Source organism: Ascaphus truei, chromosome 4 (genome assembly GCF_040206685.1).
Source record: "Ascaphus truei isolate aAscTru1 chromosome 4, aAscTru1.hap1, whole genome shotgun sequence".
Lineage (NCBI taxonomy): Eukaryota > Metazoa > Chordata > Amphibia > Anura > Ascaphidae > Ascaphus > Ascaphus truei.
Genome location: NC_134486.1, coordinates 189,905,765 through 189,924,482, shown reverse-complemented (window position 1 = coordinate 189,924,482; position 18,718 = coordinate 189,905,765). Strand labels below are relative to the sequence as shown.

Below are 18,718 nucleotides of genomic sequence, written 5' to 3'. Positions count from 1 at the left end.
ATGCAAATGATTGGTAAATGCACCAGGGCTCATTCTTTTCTGGCCATTGTACACAGGGAAGATAACAGATGCAAATGTATTCTTTACTATAATTAGCTTAGGCCCTGCTCTAAATTTGCATGATAACAATGCGATTGGTTTGGACATGCTTACATTGGGAGCCTGGACTTTTCGACCAAATAGCATGCGACAGTAATTCAATTACTCTGCCGGTCAGTTCTCAGACACCTATGAAATGTGTTCTCCATAGCAAATTTCTAATAAGTTTTGGAAGATTCATTTACTTTGGAGACGTCTGTAATGCTCTGAGCAAAGTGGAATTCCTGCTTAGAAAAATAATAATAATAATAAATCGGTTACATGTTATGAAATGGAAGTTTTTTTTTTCACATTTCTTTATATTTCATAAATGATTTGCAGTAAATGTTATGTAGTCCTTTTCCTAGAAAATATAACGAAGCATCAGTCTCAAATGGATGAGCAGGCTTTTTTTTTTTTTTTAATACAGCTAAACCCCGTTATAGCGCGGTCCTCGGGGGCCACCCGATCCGACCGCGCTAGAACCGGGGTCGCGCTAATTTAAAAAAAAATGGCCGCCGTGCACCTGATCGGGAGGGAGTGAGGAAGGAAGGAAGAGGTGGCCGGAAGCCCTACACGTCCTCTAGCAACGGCGAGTCCAGCCGCAACCTGCTCCTTACCTCCCACCACCGGCATCCATTTCCTCCCCCCCAGGCCCCCACACCTGCCGGCCCTCCGCGGCATAGCCCACGCGGCCCTCCGAGTCCCAGCCTGCTCCTCGCTCACCCCTCCTCCTCCCGACACCCCCCTCCTCCCGACACCCCCCTCCTCCCGACATCCCCCTCCTCCCGACACCCCCCCTCCTCCCGACACCCCCCCTCCTCCCGACACCCCCCTCCTCCTGATGCCAGCTCCGCTCCGATCTCAGCAGCCGACACCAAAGGTAGGGAGGGGGAGTGGGAGGTGTGGTATAGTGCGCCGTGAGAGCTGTGCGCCGTGAGAGCTGTGCGCCGTGAGAGCTGTGCGCCGTGAGTGCAAAAAAAATTATTTATTTATTTATTTATTTTAAAAACCGGGAGCCACGTGAAAACCGCGTTATAACGGGTCGCGCTATAACGGGGTTCACCTGTATTAAAAATTAAAAATATTCTTGATCACCTTTCTAGTAATAGAAGTTATTGAAAACTGGGATTATAATGAAGAAAATTACTTGGGCCAATGACACTTCCTATCAAAGGTGCAGATTACCAACCCCTTACATTTCCCCCCTACTTATTTAAACCTGGCGCACAGCCCTGCAGTCGTGATCACATGGAAACACGTGCTGTTCCCACTCCCATCACGCAGCATAGGATGGGTTTTTATGCAGTCTGCCATCTCGTCTCATTAGAACAGAAGTATTCTGTTAATCTTTTCAGACATTGTTTTTTGAGGTCTACTAATAAGAGGAACATAGCAGCCATATTAATTTAGGTTCAGAACTCATTTTAGAAATTAAATAACGTTTTGTTTTTTTAAAATAACATTTAAAACAAAAAATTTAGTCCACGGGCTAAGGCCCCGCTGCATGCGTGCCCGCACGGCCGCTTTGCTTCCCGGCAGCGTGTGCAATTCACTGCACTGCGGTCTGCAGTGACATTTTTCCGGCGTGAGGGGGGGCGTGGCCAAAACGGGTGGGGGGTGCCGCCATGACGTGAGGGGGCGAGCCCTGCAAATACACACAGGCACACATACGGGAAATCGAGCAAGGGGGGATCGGAGCAGAGGGGGGTGAATCGGTACGGGGGGGGGGGAGATCGGAACAGAGGGGGGTGAATCGGATTGGCTGCTGAGATCCAATCCGTGATTGGTTCCTTTGCATGCCACGTGACGCGGCTCTCGCCGAAACCACAAGCTCCTATAGCTCCGGCTGGCTGACGCGTCACGGCACACAGTCAGCCACGCCGGAAGCAGCCAGTGGGGACCTCCAGACTGGAGGAAAGGAGCTGGTGGCCCGCGGCTGCGCAGGCCGCCAGCCGCAGCGGGACCAAAGCCTAAGGCTGGGGGGTTACCTGGTGGTGAAGCAGCCGGCAGTGAGATGTGCTGGCTTTATACTGGTGGCAACTTCGTCGCTGTGAAACTGCTGCAACCAAAACCGTTGCTGCCCTGTATATCTAAATTGTTTGGGTGACTTTGTGTATGGGACCAAAGCACCAATCATGAAATAGAAAATTAATTTTTAGATGGGTTCCCCCGGTACCTCAAACCTTTGCGTGCAAGAGGCACCACGACCCCTCCAGCACATTGCGAACATGTGATTGCAGCGTTACCGATTTACATTAACGGAAGAGGTGTCCCCTTCCATTTCTCTGTGCCAGATGGAACATGGAGCGTGGGGCCGGCTGGGAGTTTTACGGGGTTTGGTGATGTGGGGATTTGGCGGAGCCTGTTGCCTTCTCCAGATCTCAAACTGTTACATAGTGTTGCAGAAGCCCTGCGCTCTCCCCTGGCAATCAGTTTAAATGTTATGGGGCAGAGCGTGGAGCTCGGTGCAGTCGCAAAGATGGCACGGCCATCCAGCTGGCGCAGACGTAGCCGCTATGTCATGGTGTACTTGGAGTTGCGGTGAAAGTGTTGTGTCCATATTTTCTTTTTCTGTATAGCTGGTATTTTGTGACCTATAGGCCGGTGGGAAGTGTATGTTGTTTACGTGTGTGTTGATCTGCTTCATGTAATCTCCACACAGATGAGATTAAGATCATGAATGTGCTCATTGTGTGTGTTTGATGCACATGCTCTAAAGCTAAGGCCCCGCTGCACGCGCCCGCACGGCAAGCTTGCTTGCCGGCGGCTCGTGCAAGTCACTGCATCGCGATTTGTGGTCTGCAGTGAACTGTGTTGCGCGTTGGGGGGGCGTTGCCAAACGGGTCGGGTGGGCAGGGGCAATGACGAGGGGGGACGCGGCCATGTGTGTCAGGGAGGAGGGGAATCCGTTCTAAACAGGGACTCATTCCGCCCACAATATATACAGCTCCCAGCAAATTAGGAAATAAATAATAAAGCAGAAGTTTGTTCCCCCATCCTGCTAATGGTTCCGGACCTCTTGCGTCCCCCCGTTCCTCCCCCCCCCCCCCACACACACACACTTCCCCCCCTACCTTTTGGGGGGAGAGGGAGGGAGAACCATGCACGGCTGCCTCAGACTTCCCTCACAAGCCGCCTCCCTCCCGTCATAGCTCCTTCCTACTCCCCTCATTGGCTGACGCGTGCACCAAAGCACAAGGAGGTGGTAGCTCCAGCAGGCTGACGCGTCACAGTACGCAGTTAGCCCTGCCGGAAGGAGGCAGCGGGGACAAGGACCATTTGGGTAAGGTGCTGGTGGCCCGCGGCCGCTCGCGACGCCGGCCACCGCAGCGGGACCAAGGCCTTAGGTCGGCTCTATAGTGCATGCACGCGCTACACCGTGCGTGCGCGCAGCAGTTTTAGTTAGTTGAGGTTAGTCAGCCATTCTATAATGGTGCCGCGCACGGCAGGGAGCGTGAAACCGGCCGACAGGGGAAGATGAGAAAAAATGAATCGCGCCGCTGAAAGTGTGTGTACAATGTTATTAAAGAAATTATTAAAGGATTCATTTATTTATTTGAAAACGTATTTACACACACACACACGGGCCCCGCTCATACAGCGGGTTCCGTTCCAGGCCGCCACCGTAAAGCAGAAACCGCTGTGAAGCGGGGCCCTACTGTACTGTATTGTACCTTTTAAAACTGAGATGCAGAGCTGTAAACTGACTGTTTCACTGACAAATGGCATCTGACAAGGAGTTGCGCACGCGCGAAAACTGTTGCTTAGTGACAGCCGGATACTCAGCTGCTGAGCGTGTCATGCCGGAAACACAGAACAAGCGCAGAACCTAATGAATATGGGTATACATTGGGAAACGCTGTATGAGCGGAATGCTGTAAAGCGGGGCCCTACTGTACATATACATATACACACACAGTACCTTACACTCGTGCACATACACACAAAACGTGTGCGGCACGTGCACGCGCCTTTGCACAGGCATGCGCGCACGGCCACACACAGTATATAACAGCCCTAACATTCAAATGACTCTAGTTACAGTATCTCAGCGTATAATTTCCTTTCACTCCTCATGCTTGATTAGTGCAGGATCAGTACAGTTTTATGGCGCATGTGATTGATCTAATTCAGGGGTGTGTTGGCCCTGCGCCCCCCTGCATGCTCCGCCCCAGTGCTCGCACCCCCTACCTGGTATCCGGCGTCAAATGACACAGCGGGGTCATTTGACACCAGCTGCACCTTTTGACAATGCGTTGCAATGGCGACACATCGCCCAAAGCTGTGGGAGAGCAGGTGAGTTACAGAGGCCCCGCGCGCTCCCTGGCATTTAATTTCAATTCCTTGGGGAAGAGCGTGGGATCTCTGTAACAGTCGTGCCTCCCAGTTCGCGCCTCCATCTAATTCACTGCAATGTTGTTTGGTAGACATAGGTCTAGGTATATAAAGAAGAGAAGCAGTATATCACAGATTGTATTGGCAATGCAATACTGTCTTGATTTTGCTCATTTGACACACAAAATGGCAGGTAAAATTTTGAATGGAGATTCTTTTCTGTAGAGACATATTTAAAAAAATGCCCTTTTGTGATCTACAACTTTTTTTTCTAAATTTGAACTTGCAATGTTTGAAATGCACCTTTTTAGAGTTTGGCTTTACAGTAAAACATTGAAAATATATGGCATTCAATCTTGTATGCAATTGAGATGAAAATACTGTAATTGGGGAAACATTATTTGTTGCATTATGAATTGTATGTTGAAAAATAAAAATTATATGGGTCAAGGCAGTACTTTGAAATTTTTCTCGCTTTTGTTGATTTTCAAACAGAATAATCAACATAGTCTGTAGTGTTTCCCACATAGTAATTCGCAACCTATGCTTGTGTTGTCACGTCTCGATCCTTTTTATTTTTGGAGGAGAGGGGTTGGGGAATTGCAGTAGAGGGCAAATTAATGAACATTTCAAATGATGAATAATTTTCTTAGGTCTAAAAAAAAAAATATATATATCCTGCTGTGGCGTTGAAAATCAAGGTGGAGGGTTTGTCAGTGGCCTGCAAGTCCATAATGCGTTCAGTGTGGGTTGATTGGGAAGGTCAAGAGAACAGGCAGTTTACTGTTGAATCTTGCTCTGTATCTCAAAGTAAAAAGGGCAGAAAAACAATTTCACGAGTCATGACATTCTTTGACATTCTTTTTGCAAACAGAACCATTTCATTTTTGTACAGAAAGTGTGCTGCGTTTGTATGCTTTCTCTATAAAAGCAAAAGGAATATCAAACGGCTCAGAACTATGCTACAAATTATTGTGCAGAATCCCCAAAGGATTACAAAAATAATTTTCATTCATATTGCACTTGAGCCGAAAGGTCATTCCAGACTGTTCAAAAGGCTCAGAATGATTGTCTTATCAACACAACACTAATGTAGCCAAAACACATTAATGCCTGTGATCTTGATAACATGCAGATTCCAAAGAACAGGTGCTTGGAGGCTTTAGAATTAAAAATAAAAATGCTTTTAAAAATAATGCAGCCGGGATTAAATGAAACATCTAAATCCTTTAAATCTACATTATTCACATCTGACAACAGAAGCATGGACCAGTTTTAGACATTGCAAATCTTAATCTGTATTGAACAATCACTGTGTAATAGCAATGGAGCCAAATATATGAGCCGGATTCACTTATGCAATGAAGTGTGTGTCATGTACTTTAACATCAACACGGACTGTACATAAATGTATCAGGACATTGCCGTTTTTAACACCAAGATTTCCCCATCGCTTGTTTTTTTTCTTATTGCCTTTTCAAATACATTAAAAATGGACCAATAGTTTCTACGTATTAACCTTGATGAAGAAACCTTGGCTGGGCCTCTATTCTGCTGTTGGAGGCAGTAGAATACACACAGGTTTTCTAGGCCCTAATGCTTGTTTACTTTTATACTATTACCTGTGCAACAACAACTGTTACTGTGTGTATAGACATTGCCTTTCTCCCAAAGCAAGTAAGAGATGCTCAAAAATAAACAACAAATGCCAAAATAGTGAGTCAACATTGACTGGTCATTTTAGGCCTCCCTTCTTGATGTGTTTTAAAAAAAAAAAAAAATCTGACGCTTCATTCAGAAGAGCAGTGTTTGGAATAGTTGGTGTTGCTAAAGCCTGGGGCACTCTAAAGGTTATTATGGTAACCTCAGATGCCAGAGATGAAGAAAATCATGATTTTTAACACACTCAAACAAAACCAAGAAAAACCCATGTCATGCTTTGGGCCAGGATTCTAACCGGGTTAAATTCACATAGGCTCCCAAAAGAGAGTGCTGCTTTAATAACACATTTGAATTGGTGTAGATTTGGCTACGCTGATTTTTCTTTCTAAAGCTATGGTTTTAATTTTAATTTTGCAAATGGTTAGAACAATTAAAAGATCTTGCATAAACTGCTGACTGATTTGCAAAATGGTTGTAGGAGATTGTCCAGAGTGGCATGTTCTGCATCGATGGAAAGGTCTGAGTAGTTCCCAGGAAAATGTAGCCCCTGAAAATTTGCCCAACCCGTATTGGTTTCCACACTTGTTTAAGATTTTGTTTCTTCCATTGCCCCTCAATTTACTTGACCTTCAGGTCGTTCATCCGATACTCATATCGCATGCAGTTCTCTTGTTTTGCATCCTGTACATGTGTACATGTACCACCGATGTATCTGGGACCCATCTGGAGCTTTAGGGGCCAATACTTTTTTTGATTACACTTTATTATAGTCTTTCCTACAGTTGGGATTGTATTTGAAATGAACCGGAAAGGGTTTTTTTTTTTTTGTCTCTTACAGCTTCCTTTGAAATCTACACTCATGTGAGCACTATGAAATAAAGCCAATTTCAGAATCTGACAACAAGCCGAGGCATCCCTTAAGTGATAATGGCTTCTGGCAGGGATTTTTTTTAAGTGTAAGTAAGAGGTTATTCTACTTTGTTCTAGTGATCTACACACACTTTCTAATTCCGCTGTGGAATCTTGATTGTCACTTCTACTTCCCTGGTATATTGACTGGGCAGAGAGAGGAAGCATAAATCTACTATTCAATTTGTGTTTTGTGGGTCAGCTGTGAATCACGAGCGCCTCTGCAACGTTGTGGCTGTGACAAAGCTTTGTGAGTGACTAGGAATTGAAAACTATATCTGTGTGCTCACTTTGGCTTGATTGATTCTGATCAGTGTTGATTTACGCACTGGCTCTTCAGCAATCAGACAGTTCCTGTCTGAACCACATAGGGACTTCACCATGCTGTGATTTTATTTTATTTTTACCTGGGCTTAGCTACTGCCCTTTGGATACGCACTGGAGCCTAGCAAATTGATGAAACGGTTTGAGAGCTTTATTTTTGTTGTAACTTTTAGGGCACAGCTGTTTTTATTTATCATACTGATGCACATAGTATCTCCAAAACGTAAAGGTTTTAAAACGTGGTGAAAATCCTGATCATGCTTCACTGCAATGCATGTATTGAGAAATTAAAGAGATGGCTGCCGCTCTCCAACTATGTTAGGATGTGAGGATGTGTGAAAAATAGGGTGCATACGGGTGTAGGTAATACTAGAATACGGGGAAAGGTCACAGATGTGGCCTAAAAGAAACCTATTTGCACTCACTATTTACAAATGCTAGGCTAGGAAAGATTCAATCCATGGAGTTGCCCCCATAGCCATACATAAATTTATAAAACCATATTTATTAACATATAATATAATCCAAACAAGTTGCGTGTTGCAACCTGGATAGAATATAGGCGGACCCAAAATGAACAGAATGTAAGACGAGTCCCCTTAAACACACCACAAGCGGATGGGTCGAGGCGAAAGCCCCGCCTTTGACCGTTCCGCATAAGAAGCAAGGGAGGGGAATTATCTAACCACTCCCATTACCCTGACGAAGCGCTAGAAGCGTGAAACGTACATCGGTACGTGATGACGTCTTTCTGGTGACGTCATCTGGAAGCGCGGGACCGTGGGTATCGAACAAAGCGAGACTGTGGATACCAGGTCGTATGTTCACATCAGCTAGCTAATAGAAGCTGAATACATGACAATGCTATGCTGACAATATGTTTCAACATATATAGTGTCTCTAGGTTATGACTGAACATAGCCAACTAATATAGCGATGCCATACGACTGCAAATGATTTGTTTTGGGGATATAGAGGTACTGAGTTAAACCTATCTAACAAGTGAGAAGCAGAGTATCTAGGTTGTGTGTTACATTATAAACGGACACCAGTCTATATAATATACTTCGGCTGTTGCCGATCACTGCGGATCTCTTGTATATATATTAGAGTGACGTCACCATATTGCGGGATCATCCGCTTTTAGGTACAAGTATATGCGGTTGACAATTATGTCAACACATGCAGCTGATATTATGTAACCCTCACCATTAGGTGAATATAGATGTGAAGGAGCATTTTATGCAGCTATGTACACTACACTGGCAAATTATGGTAGACGGATGAACCAGCAATTAGCACACTCAGATATGAGTGAACCAGTGTTAACCCTCTACCCCCCACCTAAAATTATGGGATTATATCCCATTTGGGTATAAAGAACACTATAAGTCTCCCTTTGCTCTGGTGATTACACCAACAAATTTATTTCCCACCCCGCTGTTTTCCCTTCATTTTTATCCACATAGTGGTTGTCTTATTAGTTGTTTATTTGTTGCATATATGTTAATAAATATGGTTTTATAAATTTATGTATGGCTATGGGGGCAACTCCAAGGATTGAATCTTACCTAGCCTAGCATTTGTAAATAGCGAGTGCAAATAGGTTTCTTTTAGGCCACATCTGTGACCTTTCTCTGTATTCACTGCAATGCAACAAGATCTACAGATGTAGCCGCCAGTTTCATTGTTCAAACTGGTGCGCTATTGGGGGGGGGGGGGGGGTGTTTATGTTGTGAAATGTGGCACCTGCACAGCCATTGAATCCTATGGAACTCTGGTTTTCTGTGTTACAAAGTTTGTTCTGCATGTAGAACTATACAGAATTTATATAAAGAAATTAAAAACGTGTATCGTGTAATACTGCTATATTGTCTTTTACCACTTCCATTTTTATATAGCTATTCATGCCTTTCCATTAAGCTCTGATTGCATACTCTCTGGATAAATCCAGGTCGTTGATGCAGACTTCTATTCTTTCTCAAGTCTTTTAGAAATAACTGTTCTATTTTGAGAATGAGAAAACTATGATTGTTTAGATGAATCATTTGCCTTCCGACTAACCATTCTGCTACCAGTATTTCTGTAGGCTGTTACATTATTAGTCATTGAAAGTCTCCTATGGAATTTTGGTCTCATGCCGTTCCTCCTGGACAGGTGGAAATGCCCATTTAGCCGCATACTTCATAGACTTATAAGAGCACAGGATTAAGAGGGCACGGTCTAAAATGAAGTTCATATTCAGTGCACAGACGGAAATGTAAAGTTTTCAGTGCTAGTGACTACTTGCAGTGTGCTATAAAGCAATTTGTCCTATATGAGAAAAGTTATGTTTATGGGATAAGGTCATGGATGACAGTGCAGTTCCACTTGGGATCAAATTAGGCTAATGATTTAGGACTTTATTTTCTGTCTCGTGTTTTCACTTACATTGCAGATTGTAAATCGCTTAGTAATCAGTCGTTTACTTCACCATCAATGTTAAGATGATCAATTATATTCATACTCCCGTGCGTGTCAAACAAGCAATACAGAAGACTAGTTACCAGGCAGAAATACGCACAGTAAAAAAAAATGTCATGTTTTTTTGGCCAGGAAACCTTTAAGTAACCAGTTCAAAATGTTTTATTTTCTCTTTAAGCTGTTGAATGGATTGTTAAGCGTGGTCACGTGGGTGCACACCTTTAAAATAAATATTTCGCAATGTGTAAATAAAGGGGCTGGGGGGGATATTGAATTGCTTAAAATATTCTTTTTGACTGGCTCGGTACACTTAATTTTTTTTTGTACTTTTGAGTACTGTATGTTTTTTGATTGGCTGAAGCACAACACACTATTATTTTTGTAATTTTCATTGGCTGTGGTGCAACGTGCCTATTTGCTTAACTAACATAACTTTTTAACCTGAAAGGACTTTAAGCCAATTACACTGGTTTGCTAAAATATACTTGTAAATGGGAAATATTGACCTGCATCTTCTTCATGGTTGAAAAACTCCTAAACATTTTGTAGAAGTATTTTTGTATGAAAAACGCAAAACGTGGACTAAAAAGAAAGTGTTGTAATAAACATTTTTGGAGCAATAATATTTTGACATTGACAACTTTGCTCTACCTTCTTTTATTTCTTCCCAGTATAGCTACATCATGTCAATACTAGTTCCTTATTATACTGCTCTTTTATTAACTTTTTTCTTCTCTTTCCTCTCTGCATATTTGCGACCTGTAGTTAGAGGTGATATATTGCCTACCACTAATTGCAGTGAAATCTAAACAAGTTCATTTTAATTGCTTGCTAGATAGAACCTGTGAAAGACCTTGTAACAGTAACTGTGAAGCTCACATTGAAACCAAAAAACATCTGTTACACTGCCGCTGCCCCCCCCTCCCAATAATTTTATATACACCAACCTGCTTGAGCAATTGAGCAGTCTTGTACTGCATTCTGCATCCCGATTGTATGTCTATTTGGTTAATTGTCATAGCAATAGGATTAGTCTGCCCCCCCCCCCTTGCCCCTCAATTTACTTTTAATTTATCTATTATTAGTTATAGAGACCACCTCAGGTTCTGTATTTTTACACTATTAACTTTCTTGATCCAAGTGTCATATTTGCAGAATTCTCATTCTGTCCTATTTCTTTTTTTTCTTTTTGTCATAACTTGTAGGAGTCATTTAAAGAGGTTTCTTTATGCAATATTGGTTGCATGCCCTGGAAGAGTAGACACTGTCCAAGTGGTTGTGTCTAGACTATAAGTGGTGGCCTAAATGACCATTTTTGGGGTCCATTAAAATAATCGTAATGTTAAATACCAATCTTTCTTTTTTGCTTATTATGATTACACCAACTTTTGACCTTGTCCTTCTGTAGTTATATGTACTAAATTAGTGTAGAGAGATTGCATTCATCAAATGTTACACAATTTATAGAATAAACCAAATTATTTACTTTTTGATGAGAATGAGCGTAGAGTAGTTCTAATAAAACTCCCCAAGTACATGCAAGTCTTTCTTGGAGCGTTGTATCTAATAAAAGTCCTTCCACTGGAAGGATTCTTGTAATACATTCCATGCCAACGTAAGTTTTACTTTTAACTCCCTATCGTCTGGCGCATGAGGGGATAAGTATGTAGAATTTAGCAGATATTCACATACCTAAAATGAATAGCTGCTTCAAAGGATAGACTAGCTTGTGGAAAGCGATAGCTTGCGAGTCCGAAATGAGGTTTGTATTCTTTGTAAAGGTCGGCTTTCCTTTGAAACTCTATCAGAGGCTTGTTCTCTGAATTGCTCTCATATGGTAATGACTCAACATATTGACTATCGTATTCTAACATTGTTCCTTTTTATTGCCAAGTGTGTTTTTTTTCACAGGGGCGTTTCACTTGTATACAAGTAATGATCCATAGAATCAGGTTTATTGTCCAGACATTGAAAGTATCTTGTTTTTAGTGGTCTAAAGTATTCAATGTATGTAATTAAAATCTCTACAACTACCTATTTGTTTTTTTTTTTATATATATATATATATATATATATATATATATATATAAATAAAAGATCTGGTATATATATATTTTTGACTGTTATAAAGAGGTGAGGTGAATGAATATATTGTATCTTTCCTACTGGAAACGTAAACTTGGTTAATTGTAAGAGTAGAAATCTTAATCTATCTTGGTCAGCGTCATCACTTTTGACAATTGACTACCAAGAAACTATGTTTATAATACTTAATTTGCTTCCATTTTTTTAATCCCCATTTAGTTTAATTTTGTTGGAAGAATTCTGGGACCCAGAGGTCTTACAGCTAAACAGCTTGAAGCAGAAACCGGCTGCAAGATCATGGTTCGGGGAAAGGGCTCCATGAGAGACAAAAAGAAGGTACGTTACCTACCAACACCTGGTTCAAGTTCTCCACAAGGGTTTTTATGGATCCACAGCTGTAGGTCACACGCTCGCTCCTGTGCATGTTTTGTTGGGGAGACATTTGTTGTATTAAAATTGATGTTTGTTATTAAAACAGAACGGCTGTACTACACGCTCACTTTGTAAGCAATACATGTCCTGGTTTCTCAGATGCCATCATAATTCTTTTAAAGAATCCGGAAGATATTGAACTTCCGACTCCTAATCACTTGAAGGAGAATGGCAGAATTTGGGCCGTTAATTTGTTGGCACAATGTTAGAAGTATACATAGAATCTAATAATATAACACTTGGCTTTAATAGTTATATATTTTTAACCTAATTATTTTTAGATGAAGTAGCTCAAATGTGTTATACACCCGTCTCAAAGATATAAAATTAATTCATATTATTTTTGTATTTGAGTTATCAGACACAATCTGTTGGTTTTGGAAGATTTTCCCCCTTTTTTTCTCTCTGTTTTATATTCACTAAAAAGCACGTGACCCACATGTGTGGATCCATGAAAAATACTACCTTCGGAGAACTACAATTACAGGTCAGTTTTTTTGTGTGTGTGTGTGTATGTGTGTGTGTGTTTATGGTGGGTGAAAAAGGCAACCAGAAACCTCCACCGTATTGCATATAGCAAATAAAAAGATCACTTGAGAGCACATTCGCATGTCTGCAACCCTGCCTTTCACGATTTATCACCGAGCTTACAGTGCTTCCACTGCAGCAAGAGATTCTGGGAAATGACATGCAAATGAGCACACCGTGTCACCTTTTGTCTGAAAAACCATTGTTACATGGAGCCCATATAAGCTAATGCTCGCTTTAAAACTGTGTTAACAGCGAGTATTAGCTTATATGGGCTCCATGTAACAATGGTTTTTCAGACAAAAGGTGACACGGTGTGCTCATTTGCATGTCATTTCCCAGAATCCCTTTGTGCAGTGGAAGCACTGTATGCTGGGTGATAATGGTGAAAGGCAGGGTTGCAGACCTGCCTAAGACATGTGAATGTGCTCACAAGTGATCTTTTTATTGTGTGTGTATATGTATGTGTGTGTATATATACCTCAACAACTTTTTTCCTACTAACATTTGAAACAGTTGCTCTATGCTGGGGAACAAAGAGCGACAATATTTTGAATGACATTTCAAAAGAAGGTGGTTGATTATAGCGTTTTGTAATGAAACACAATGGCATTCCATATGTTTAGGTTGATTGTTATACACATTGTATTGTAATCAATGCTCACATTTGATCGTTGCTTGAATTATGCTCTAAACCTATATTTAGAGCATAAAGCAAAATTAATATTAATTTCATACAATCTAATATGCATATAATGTACGTACAATATTCTATTGCATACGGTTACACGGTATAACTTGTCAATCGGTTGTTGCAACTTTTTTTCTAAATTCGTTTTTAGAAGAGCATAGTCTGGCATTAGACGGAGTTTAGCAAAATATTCAGGACTATTGCTAACCATTACATATGTCCTTAATCAACCTCAGACATATTCCCCTCCGATAAGCAACAAGAAATCCAATCACCATTCACCCTCCCCCTCCTTGGCATGCAAATAACACCCTTTTGGTTTCAAGATCGTATTTAGCCACATTTGATATTTATCATTTTCTCCGATCTCTCATCATACACGGGAAATAGATGATGAATACAAAAAATAAAATACTGACACGTGGTCTTACACAGGATTTAGTTAACAATTTTTTTTTTTTTTAAATCCTTCACATACGCTTTTTTTTTTTTTAAATTAAGTCTAATATAAACTTGTTAGTCGTTTTAATGTTTGTAATCTCTTCCTTAACGTTCTGTAAAATATTAGTTTTACTGACTTTCAGTAAAAACATTATCAGCAAGTCTTTTGTGGCAACATGAAACATGCAAAATGCAGTAAATAGAAAAAAGGATCAGCAATATTTAAAGTTAATATATTTTTTAATAACAGGAAAAAAAGTTGCCAATCTGTCAGGCTCACTATGGGCCTTATTCAATATTGTCTGAAACAAAATTGACTTAAATGCTAGTTGTCTGCTGATCACAGTAGTGATGTCTGCTTTGGCCGATATTGAATATAGCCCTAAATGGGGTAAATCTAACCTTGCATAAAGCTGTTGTTCACCCTCTGGCTATAGACGCTTTGGATGTGACAGACCACAAAAATGGGCTATGAATCCAAGCCATAGACGCACTTGTAGTTGTGCAAGAACAGAATCCTTACAAAACCCTATTGGATGCAAAGTTTTTAAACAAGTGTCGATCGCTTGGATTCATAGTTAATTTTAGTTGTCAGTCATCTAAAATAATAAACCATTGACCCCTAAACCTTTTCTGTACATTATGCAAATTCAATTTGTGTACTGTTTTAATTCTGCTACACTTCAGTGCCAAGGCATGATCCTAGAGAGAGGAAAAAATTGGTCATAACAGAAGTGAAACTAAATATTGAATGTGAAGAGGCAGGCTATTGAATAGACTGCATCTTTCTGTGACATACAGCTATATTAATCCCAGAAATCTCTGGTTAATGCTTTTTAAAAAATCTGCCCTGTATGAAATTCCAGTAAATAGTTGGCCTGATTACTAGAGGTTTAGACTACTCAATTTTGACTGTAAGCAGTTTAGTTAACTAGCAATGTCCTCCCCTCCCTCACTTGCCAGGTGCCCAGGTAAAAAAAAACTTTCAATGTTTTAGCCATTAACTGAAGCAGCTACGCGCACAGTTCGCACAGTTCGCACAGTTCGCACAGTTCGCACAGTTCGCACAGTTCGCACAGTTCGCACAGTTCGCACAGTTCGCACACGCACAGTTCGCACACGCACAGTTCGCACAGTTCGCACACGCACAGTTCGCACACGCACAGTTCGCACACGCACAGTTCGCACACGCACAGTTCGCACACGCACCCTTTGCACACGCACCCTTTGCACACGCACCCTTTGCACACGCACCCTTTGCACACGCACCCTTTGCACACGCACCCTTTGCACACGCACCCTTTGCACACGCACCCTTTGCACACGCACCCTCTGCACAGGCGCTCGCACCCTCTGCACAGGCGCTCGCACCCTCTGCACAGGCGCTCGCACCCTCTGCACAGGCGCTCGCACCCTCTGCACAGGCGCTCGCACCCTCTGCACAGGCGCTCGCACCCTCTGCACAGGCGCTCGCACCCTCTGCACAGGCGCTCGCACCCTCTGCACAGGCGCTCGCACCCTCTGCACAGGCGCTCGCACCCTCTGCACAGGCGCTCGCACCCTCTGCACAGGCGCTCGCACCCTCTGCACAGGCGCTCGCACCCTCTGCACACGCACCCTCTGCACAGGCACACGCACCCTCTGCACAGGCGCTCGCACCCTCTGCACAGGCGCTCGCACCCTCTGCACAGGCGCTCGCACCCTCTGCACAGGCGCTCGCACCCTCTGCACAGGCGCTCGCACCCTCTGCACAGGCGCTCGCACCCTCTGCACAGGCGCTCGCACCCTCTGCACAGGCGCTCGCACCCTCTGCACAGGCGCTCGCACCCTCTGCACAGGCGCTCGCACCCTCTGCACAGGCGCTCGCACCCTCTGCACAGGCGCTCGCACCCTCTGCACAGGCGCTCGCACCCTCTGCACAGGCGCTCGCACCCTCTGCACAGGCGCTCGCACCCTCTGCACAGGCGCTCGCACCCTCTGCACAGGCGCTCGCACCCTCTGCACAGGCGCTCGCACCCTCTGCACAGGCGCTCGCACCCTCTGCACAGGCGCTCGCACCCTCTGCACAGGCGCTCGCACCCTCTGCACAGGCGCTCGCACCCTCTGCACAGGCGCTCGCACCCTCTGCACAGGCGCTCGCACCCTCTGCACAGGCGCTCGCACCCTCTGCACAGGCGCTCGCACCCTCTGCACAGGCGCTCGCACCCTCTGCACAGGCGCTCGCACCCTCTGCACAGGCGCTCGCACCCTCTGCACAGGCGCTCGCACCCTCTGCACAGGCGCTCGCACCCTCTGCACAGGCGCTCGCACCCTCTGCACAGGCGCTCGCACCCTCTGCACAGGCGCTCGCACCCTCTGCACAGGCGCTCGCACCCTCTGCACAGGCGCTCGCACCCTCTGCACAGGCGCTCGCACCCTCTGCACAGGCGCTCGCACCCTCTGCACAGGCGCTCGCACCCTCTGCACAGGCGCTCGCACCCTCTGCACAGGCGCTCGCACCCTCTGCACAGGCGCTCGCACCCTCTGCACAGGCGCTCGCACCCTCTGCACAGGCGCTCGCACCCTCTGCACAGGCGCTCGCACCCTCTGCACTCGCACAAGCACCCTCTGCACTCGCACAAGCACCCTCTGCACTCGCACAAGCACCCTTTGCACTCGCACAAGCACCCTAAGCACTCGCACAAGCACCCTAAGCACTCGCACGGTTTGCACACGCGTGTGCGTACATAAAACGTACACACACAGTTCCATGGCATTAAAGCATGTGCATGCCTAATTTCGTAATGTAATTACTGTAGATGTTAAATGCATCTGTTCTTGTATTTGGGGTAAGTTTCAAAATCGCTGTAATCTTGAGTTGCCTAATTCTAACCATAGCAATTATTACTGTTTTGACATGCTTCATGCAGGCTGTTACCAATATACTAGAATGCAGTATGTTGGCACTAAACAAGGTAAGTAAATACTGTCTTCTTAAAGACCAATACATACATATATATATATATATATATATATATATATATATATATATATATATATATATATATATATATATATATATATATATATATATATATATATATATATAATAAAATTATTGATTTAATAGTGCTGATTTTTAAATCCCCGTTTAGTTAATTTTACATGGATGCTGCCCCCCTCCAATGAAGTATAATCCTTGTTTGTTGGCACATCGTACATCTATAAATTAGGAATGTATCATTAAATGGGGTTCTGTTTGTTAATATATACATTTATATAAAAATAGAAAGCTGTGTGTGTCTCTACTTTTATTATTATTTTAGTTACATAGTATTGAAGCAAGGGGGTCTCTAGACATGAACCGCATTAATTTCCAGCCTCCGTACGGGGTGCTGGTATCTCCTGCAAGTTTAAATGTCCCAGTCACGTGGGCCAAAACGTGGGAGAATTAAACTTGTGTGTGTATGTGTTTCCTATTTATTTGGGTAGCATAACATATATCAATACAATGCTGTTCTGTGCACTGCATTGTTGGTTACAAGCTGGTAATTAAGTTAACTGAATTCTGGCAAAAAAACGTTTGATAACATGATCAAAATGAAGAAATCGGTTCCTGAGGCAGAATAGAAGGCTCATTTTTGCTATTTTCCATAAAGAGATAATTTAATGTAAAATAAGGCCGCGCTTATAGTCCTGGCGGCGGCGCGACGTTATCCGTCGCTGTTGTAGCAGTGATGATTGCTTATTGGACGAGACGGTGACCGGGGGTGTGGCCGTGAGCGGTTCGTCCTCATTGGCTGACCGCTCACGTGCCTGCTGGCTTCACGCTGCGGTCGCTGAAAAATCCATTTTGATGTCCAGCGATCGCGACAGCCGTCGCTCCGTCACGTTGCTCCTACTATAGGCGCACGCAACAAATTCAGTACACTTGTTTTGATGCGACGTTGTGTTGCCGGAACGCTAAGTGCGCCCTAAGCCTCTAGGAACACACACTAGAGGGGTTAGTCCTAGCCAAGCATTTTAAGTTGTATGTTTTCATTAAAACTTTTTACTGAGTTATGAAATCTACTCTGACCTTTTAAAGGGGCAATCTAAGCAGCTTAATTTTTTTTTTAATATATGCTGCATTTGATTTATTAACTTTATTGAAAAAAATTACCTAAGATGCCGATCGATTAGTTTTCCCATAATCGATCAGGAAAATCCTGGTTCTCAGGGTTCACTAAATGATTTACCTTTCAGTTTCAAATCAATCCTTCAGTCCGTGTAACTCAGCAGCTACAATGTATCCTTGTATTACTGAGGTAATATTATCTATTGTTACGGTTTACAGCTCAAACTGCTGGGAATATTGGCAACAAATTATCAGAAGCAGGAAAGTGTTACAAATATCTTGCACTGCTGTGGAGGTGTGTTAAAATCTCTTATAGACATTAAGATGCTCAATATATTAAAACTCATTAAAATGGCATTGAGTTTAATTAGTACAGGTACAGAACTATTTATTAAACAAAACCAAATGTAGCGTATTGCTTGGATTGCTCTGTTAAAGCAGCAAATAATTGATATCTTATGTTTTTATATATCTATATACCATGCATATTTTAAATTATGGTGGGTGAAAAAGGCGACAAGAAAACTCCACCGTTGCAAAGCCAGTACAACCAACCTCACACTGATGAGATATGTCTGTGAGTGATTTCTCTGGCTCTGCATCTGATTCCCATGCTGTGTTAACAGCGAGCATTAGTTTATATGGGTTCCATGTAAAAATGGATTTCAGGC

At 43.1% G+C, this 18,718-nt stretch overlaps 1 protein-coding gene across 18 annotated transcripts in view; it reads left to right on the top strand.

Moving 5' to 3' along the window:
* Nucleotides 1-18,718, top strand: part of QKI (QKI, KH domain containing RNA binding) — a 249,315-nt gene that overhangs the window by 91,514 nt on the left and 139,083 nt on the right. For 11 of the 18 annotated variants that reach the window (XR_012801028.1, XR_012801029.1, XM_075596719.1 and 8 more), the window contains exons 3-5: nucleotides 12,079-12,195; nucleotides 12,719-12,778; nucleotides 16,861-16,905. Coding sequence is in view for 15 of the 18 variants with exons in the window: in XM_075596719.1 (XP_075452834.1) it covers nucleotides 12,079-12,195; nucleotides 12,719-12,778; nucleotides 16,861-16,905 (222 nt within the window). In the remaining 3 variants the exon portion in view is untranslated. The remainder of the gene's footprint in view (nucleotides 1-12,078; nucleotides 12,196-12,718; nucleotides 12,779-16,860; nucleotides 16,906-18,718) is intronic. The other 7 variants (XR_012801030.1, XM_075596730.1, XM_075596729.1 and 4 more) reach the window with 3 other exon arrangements.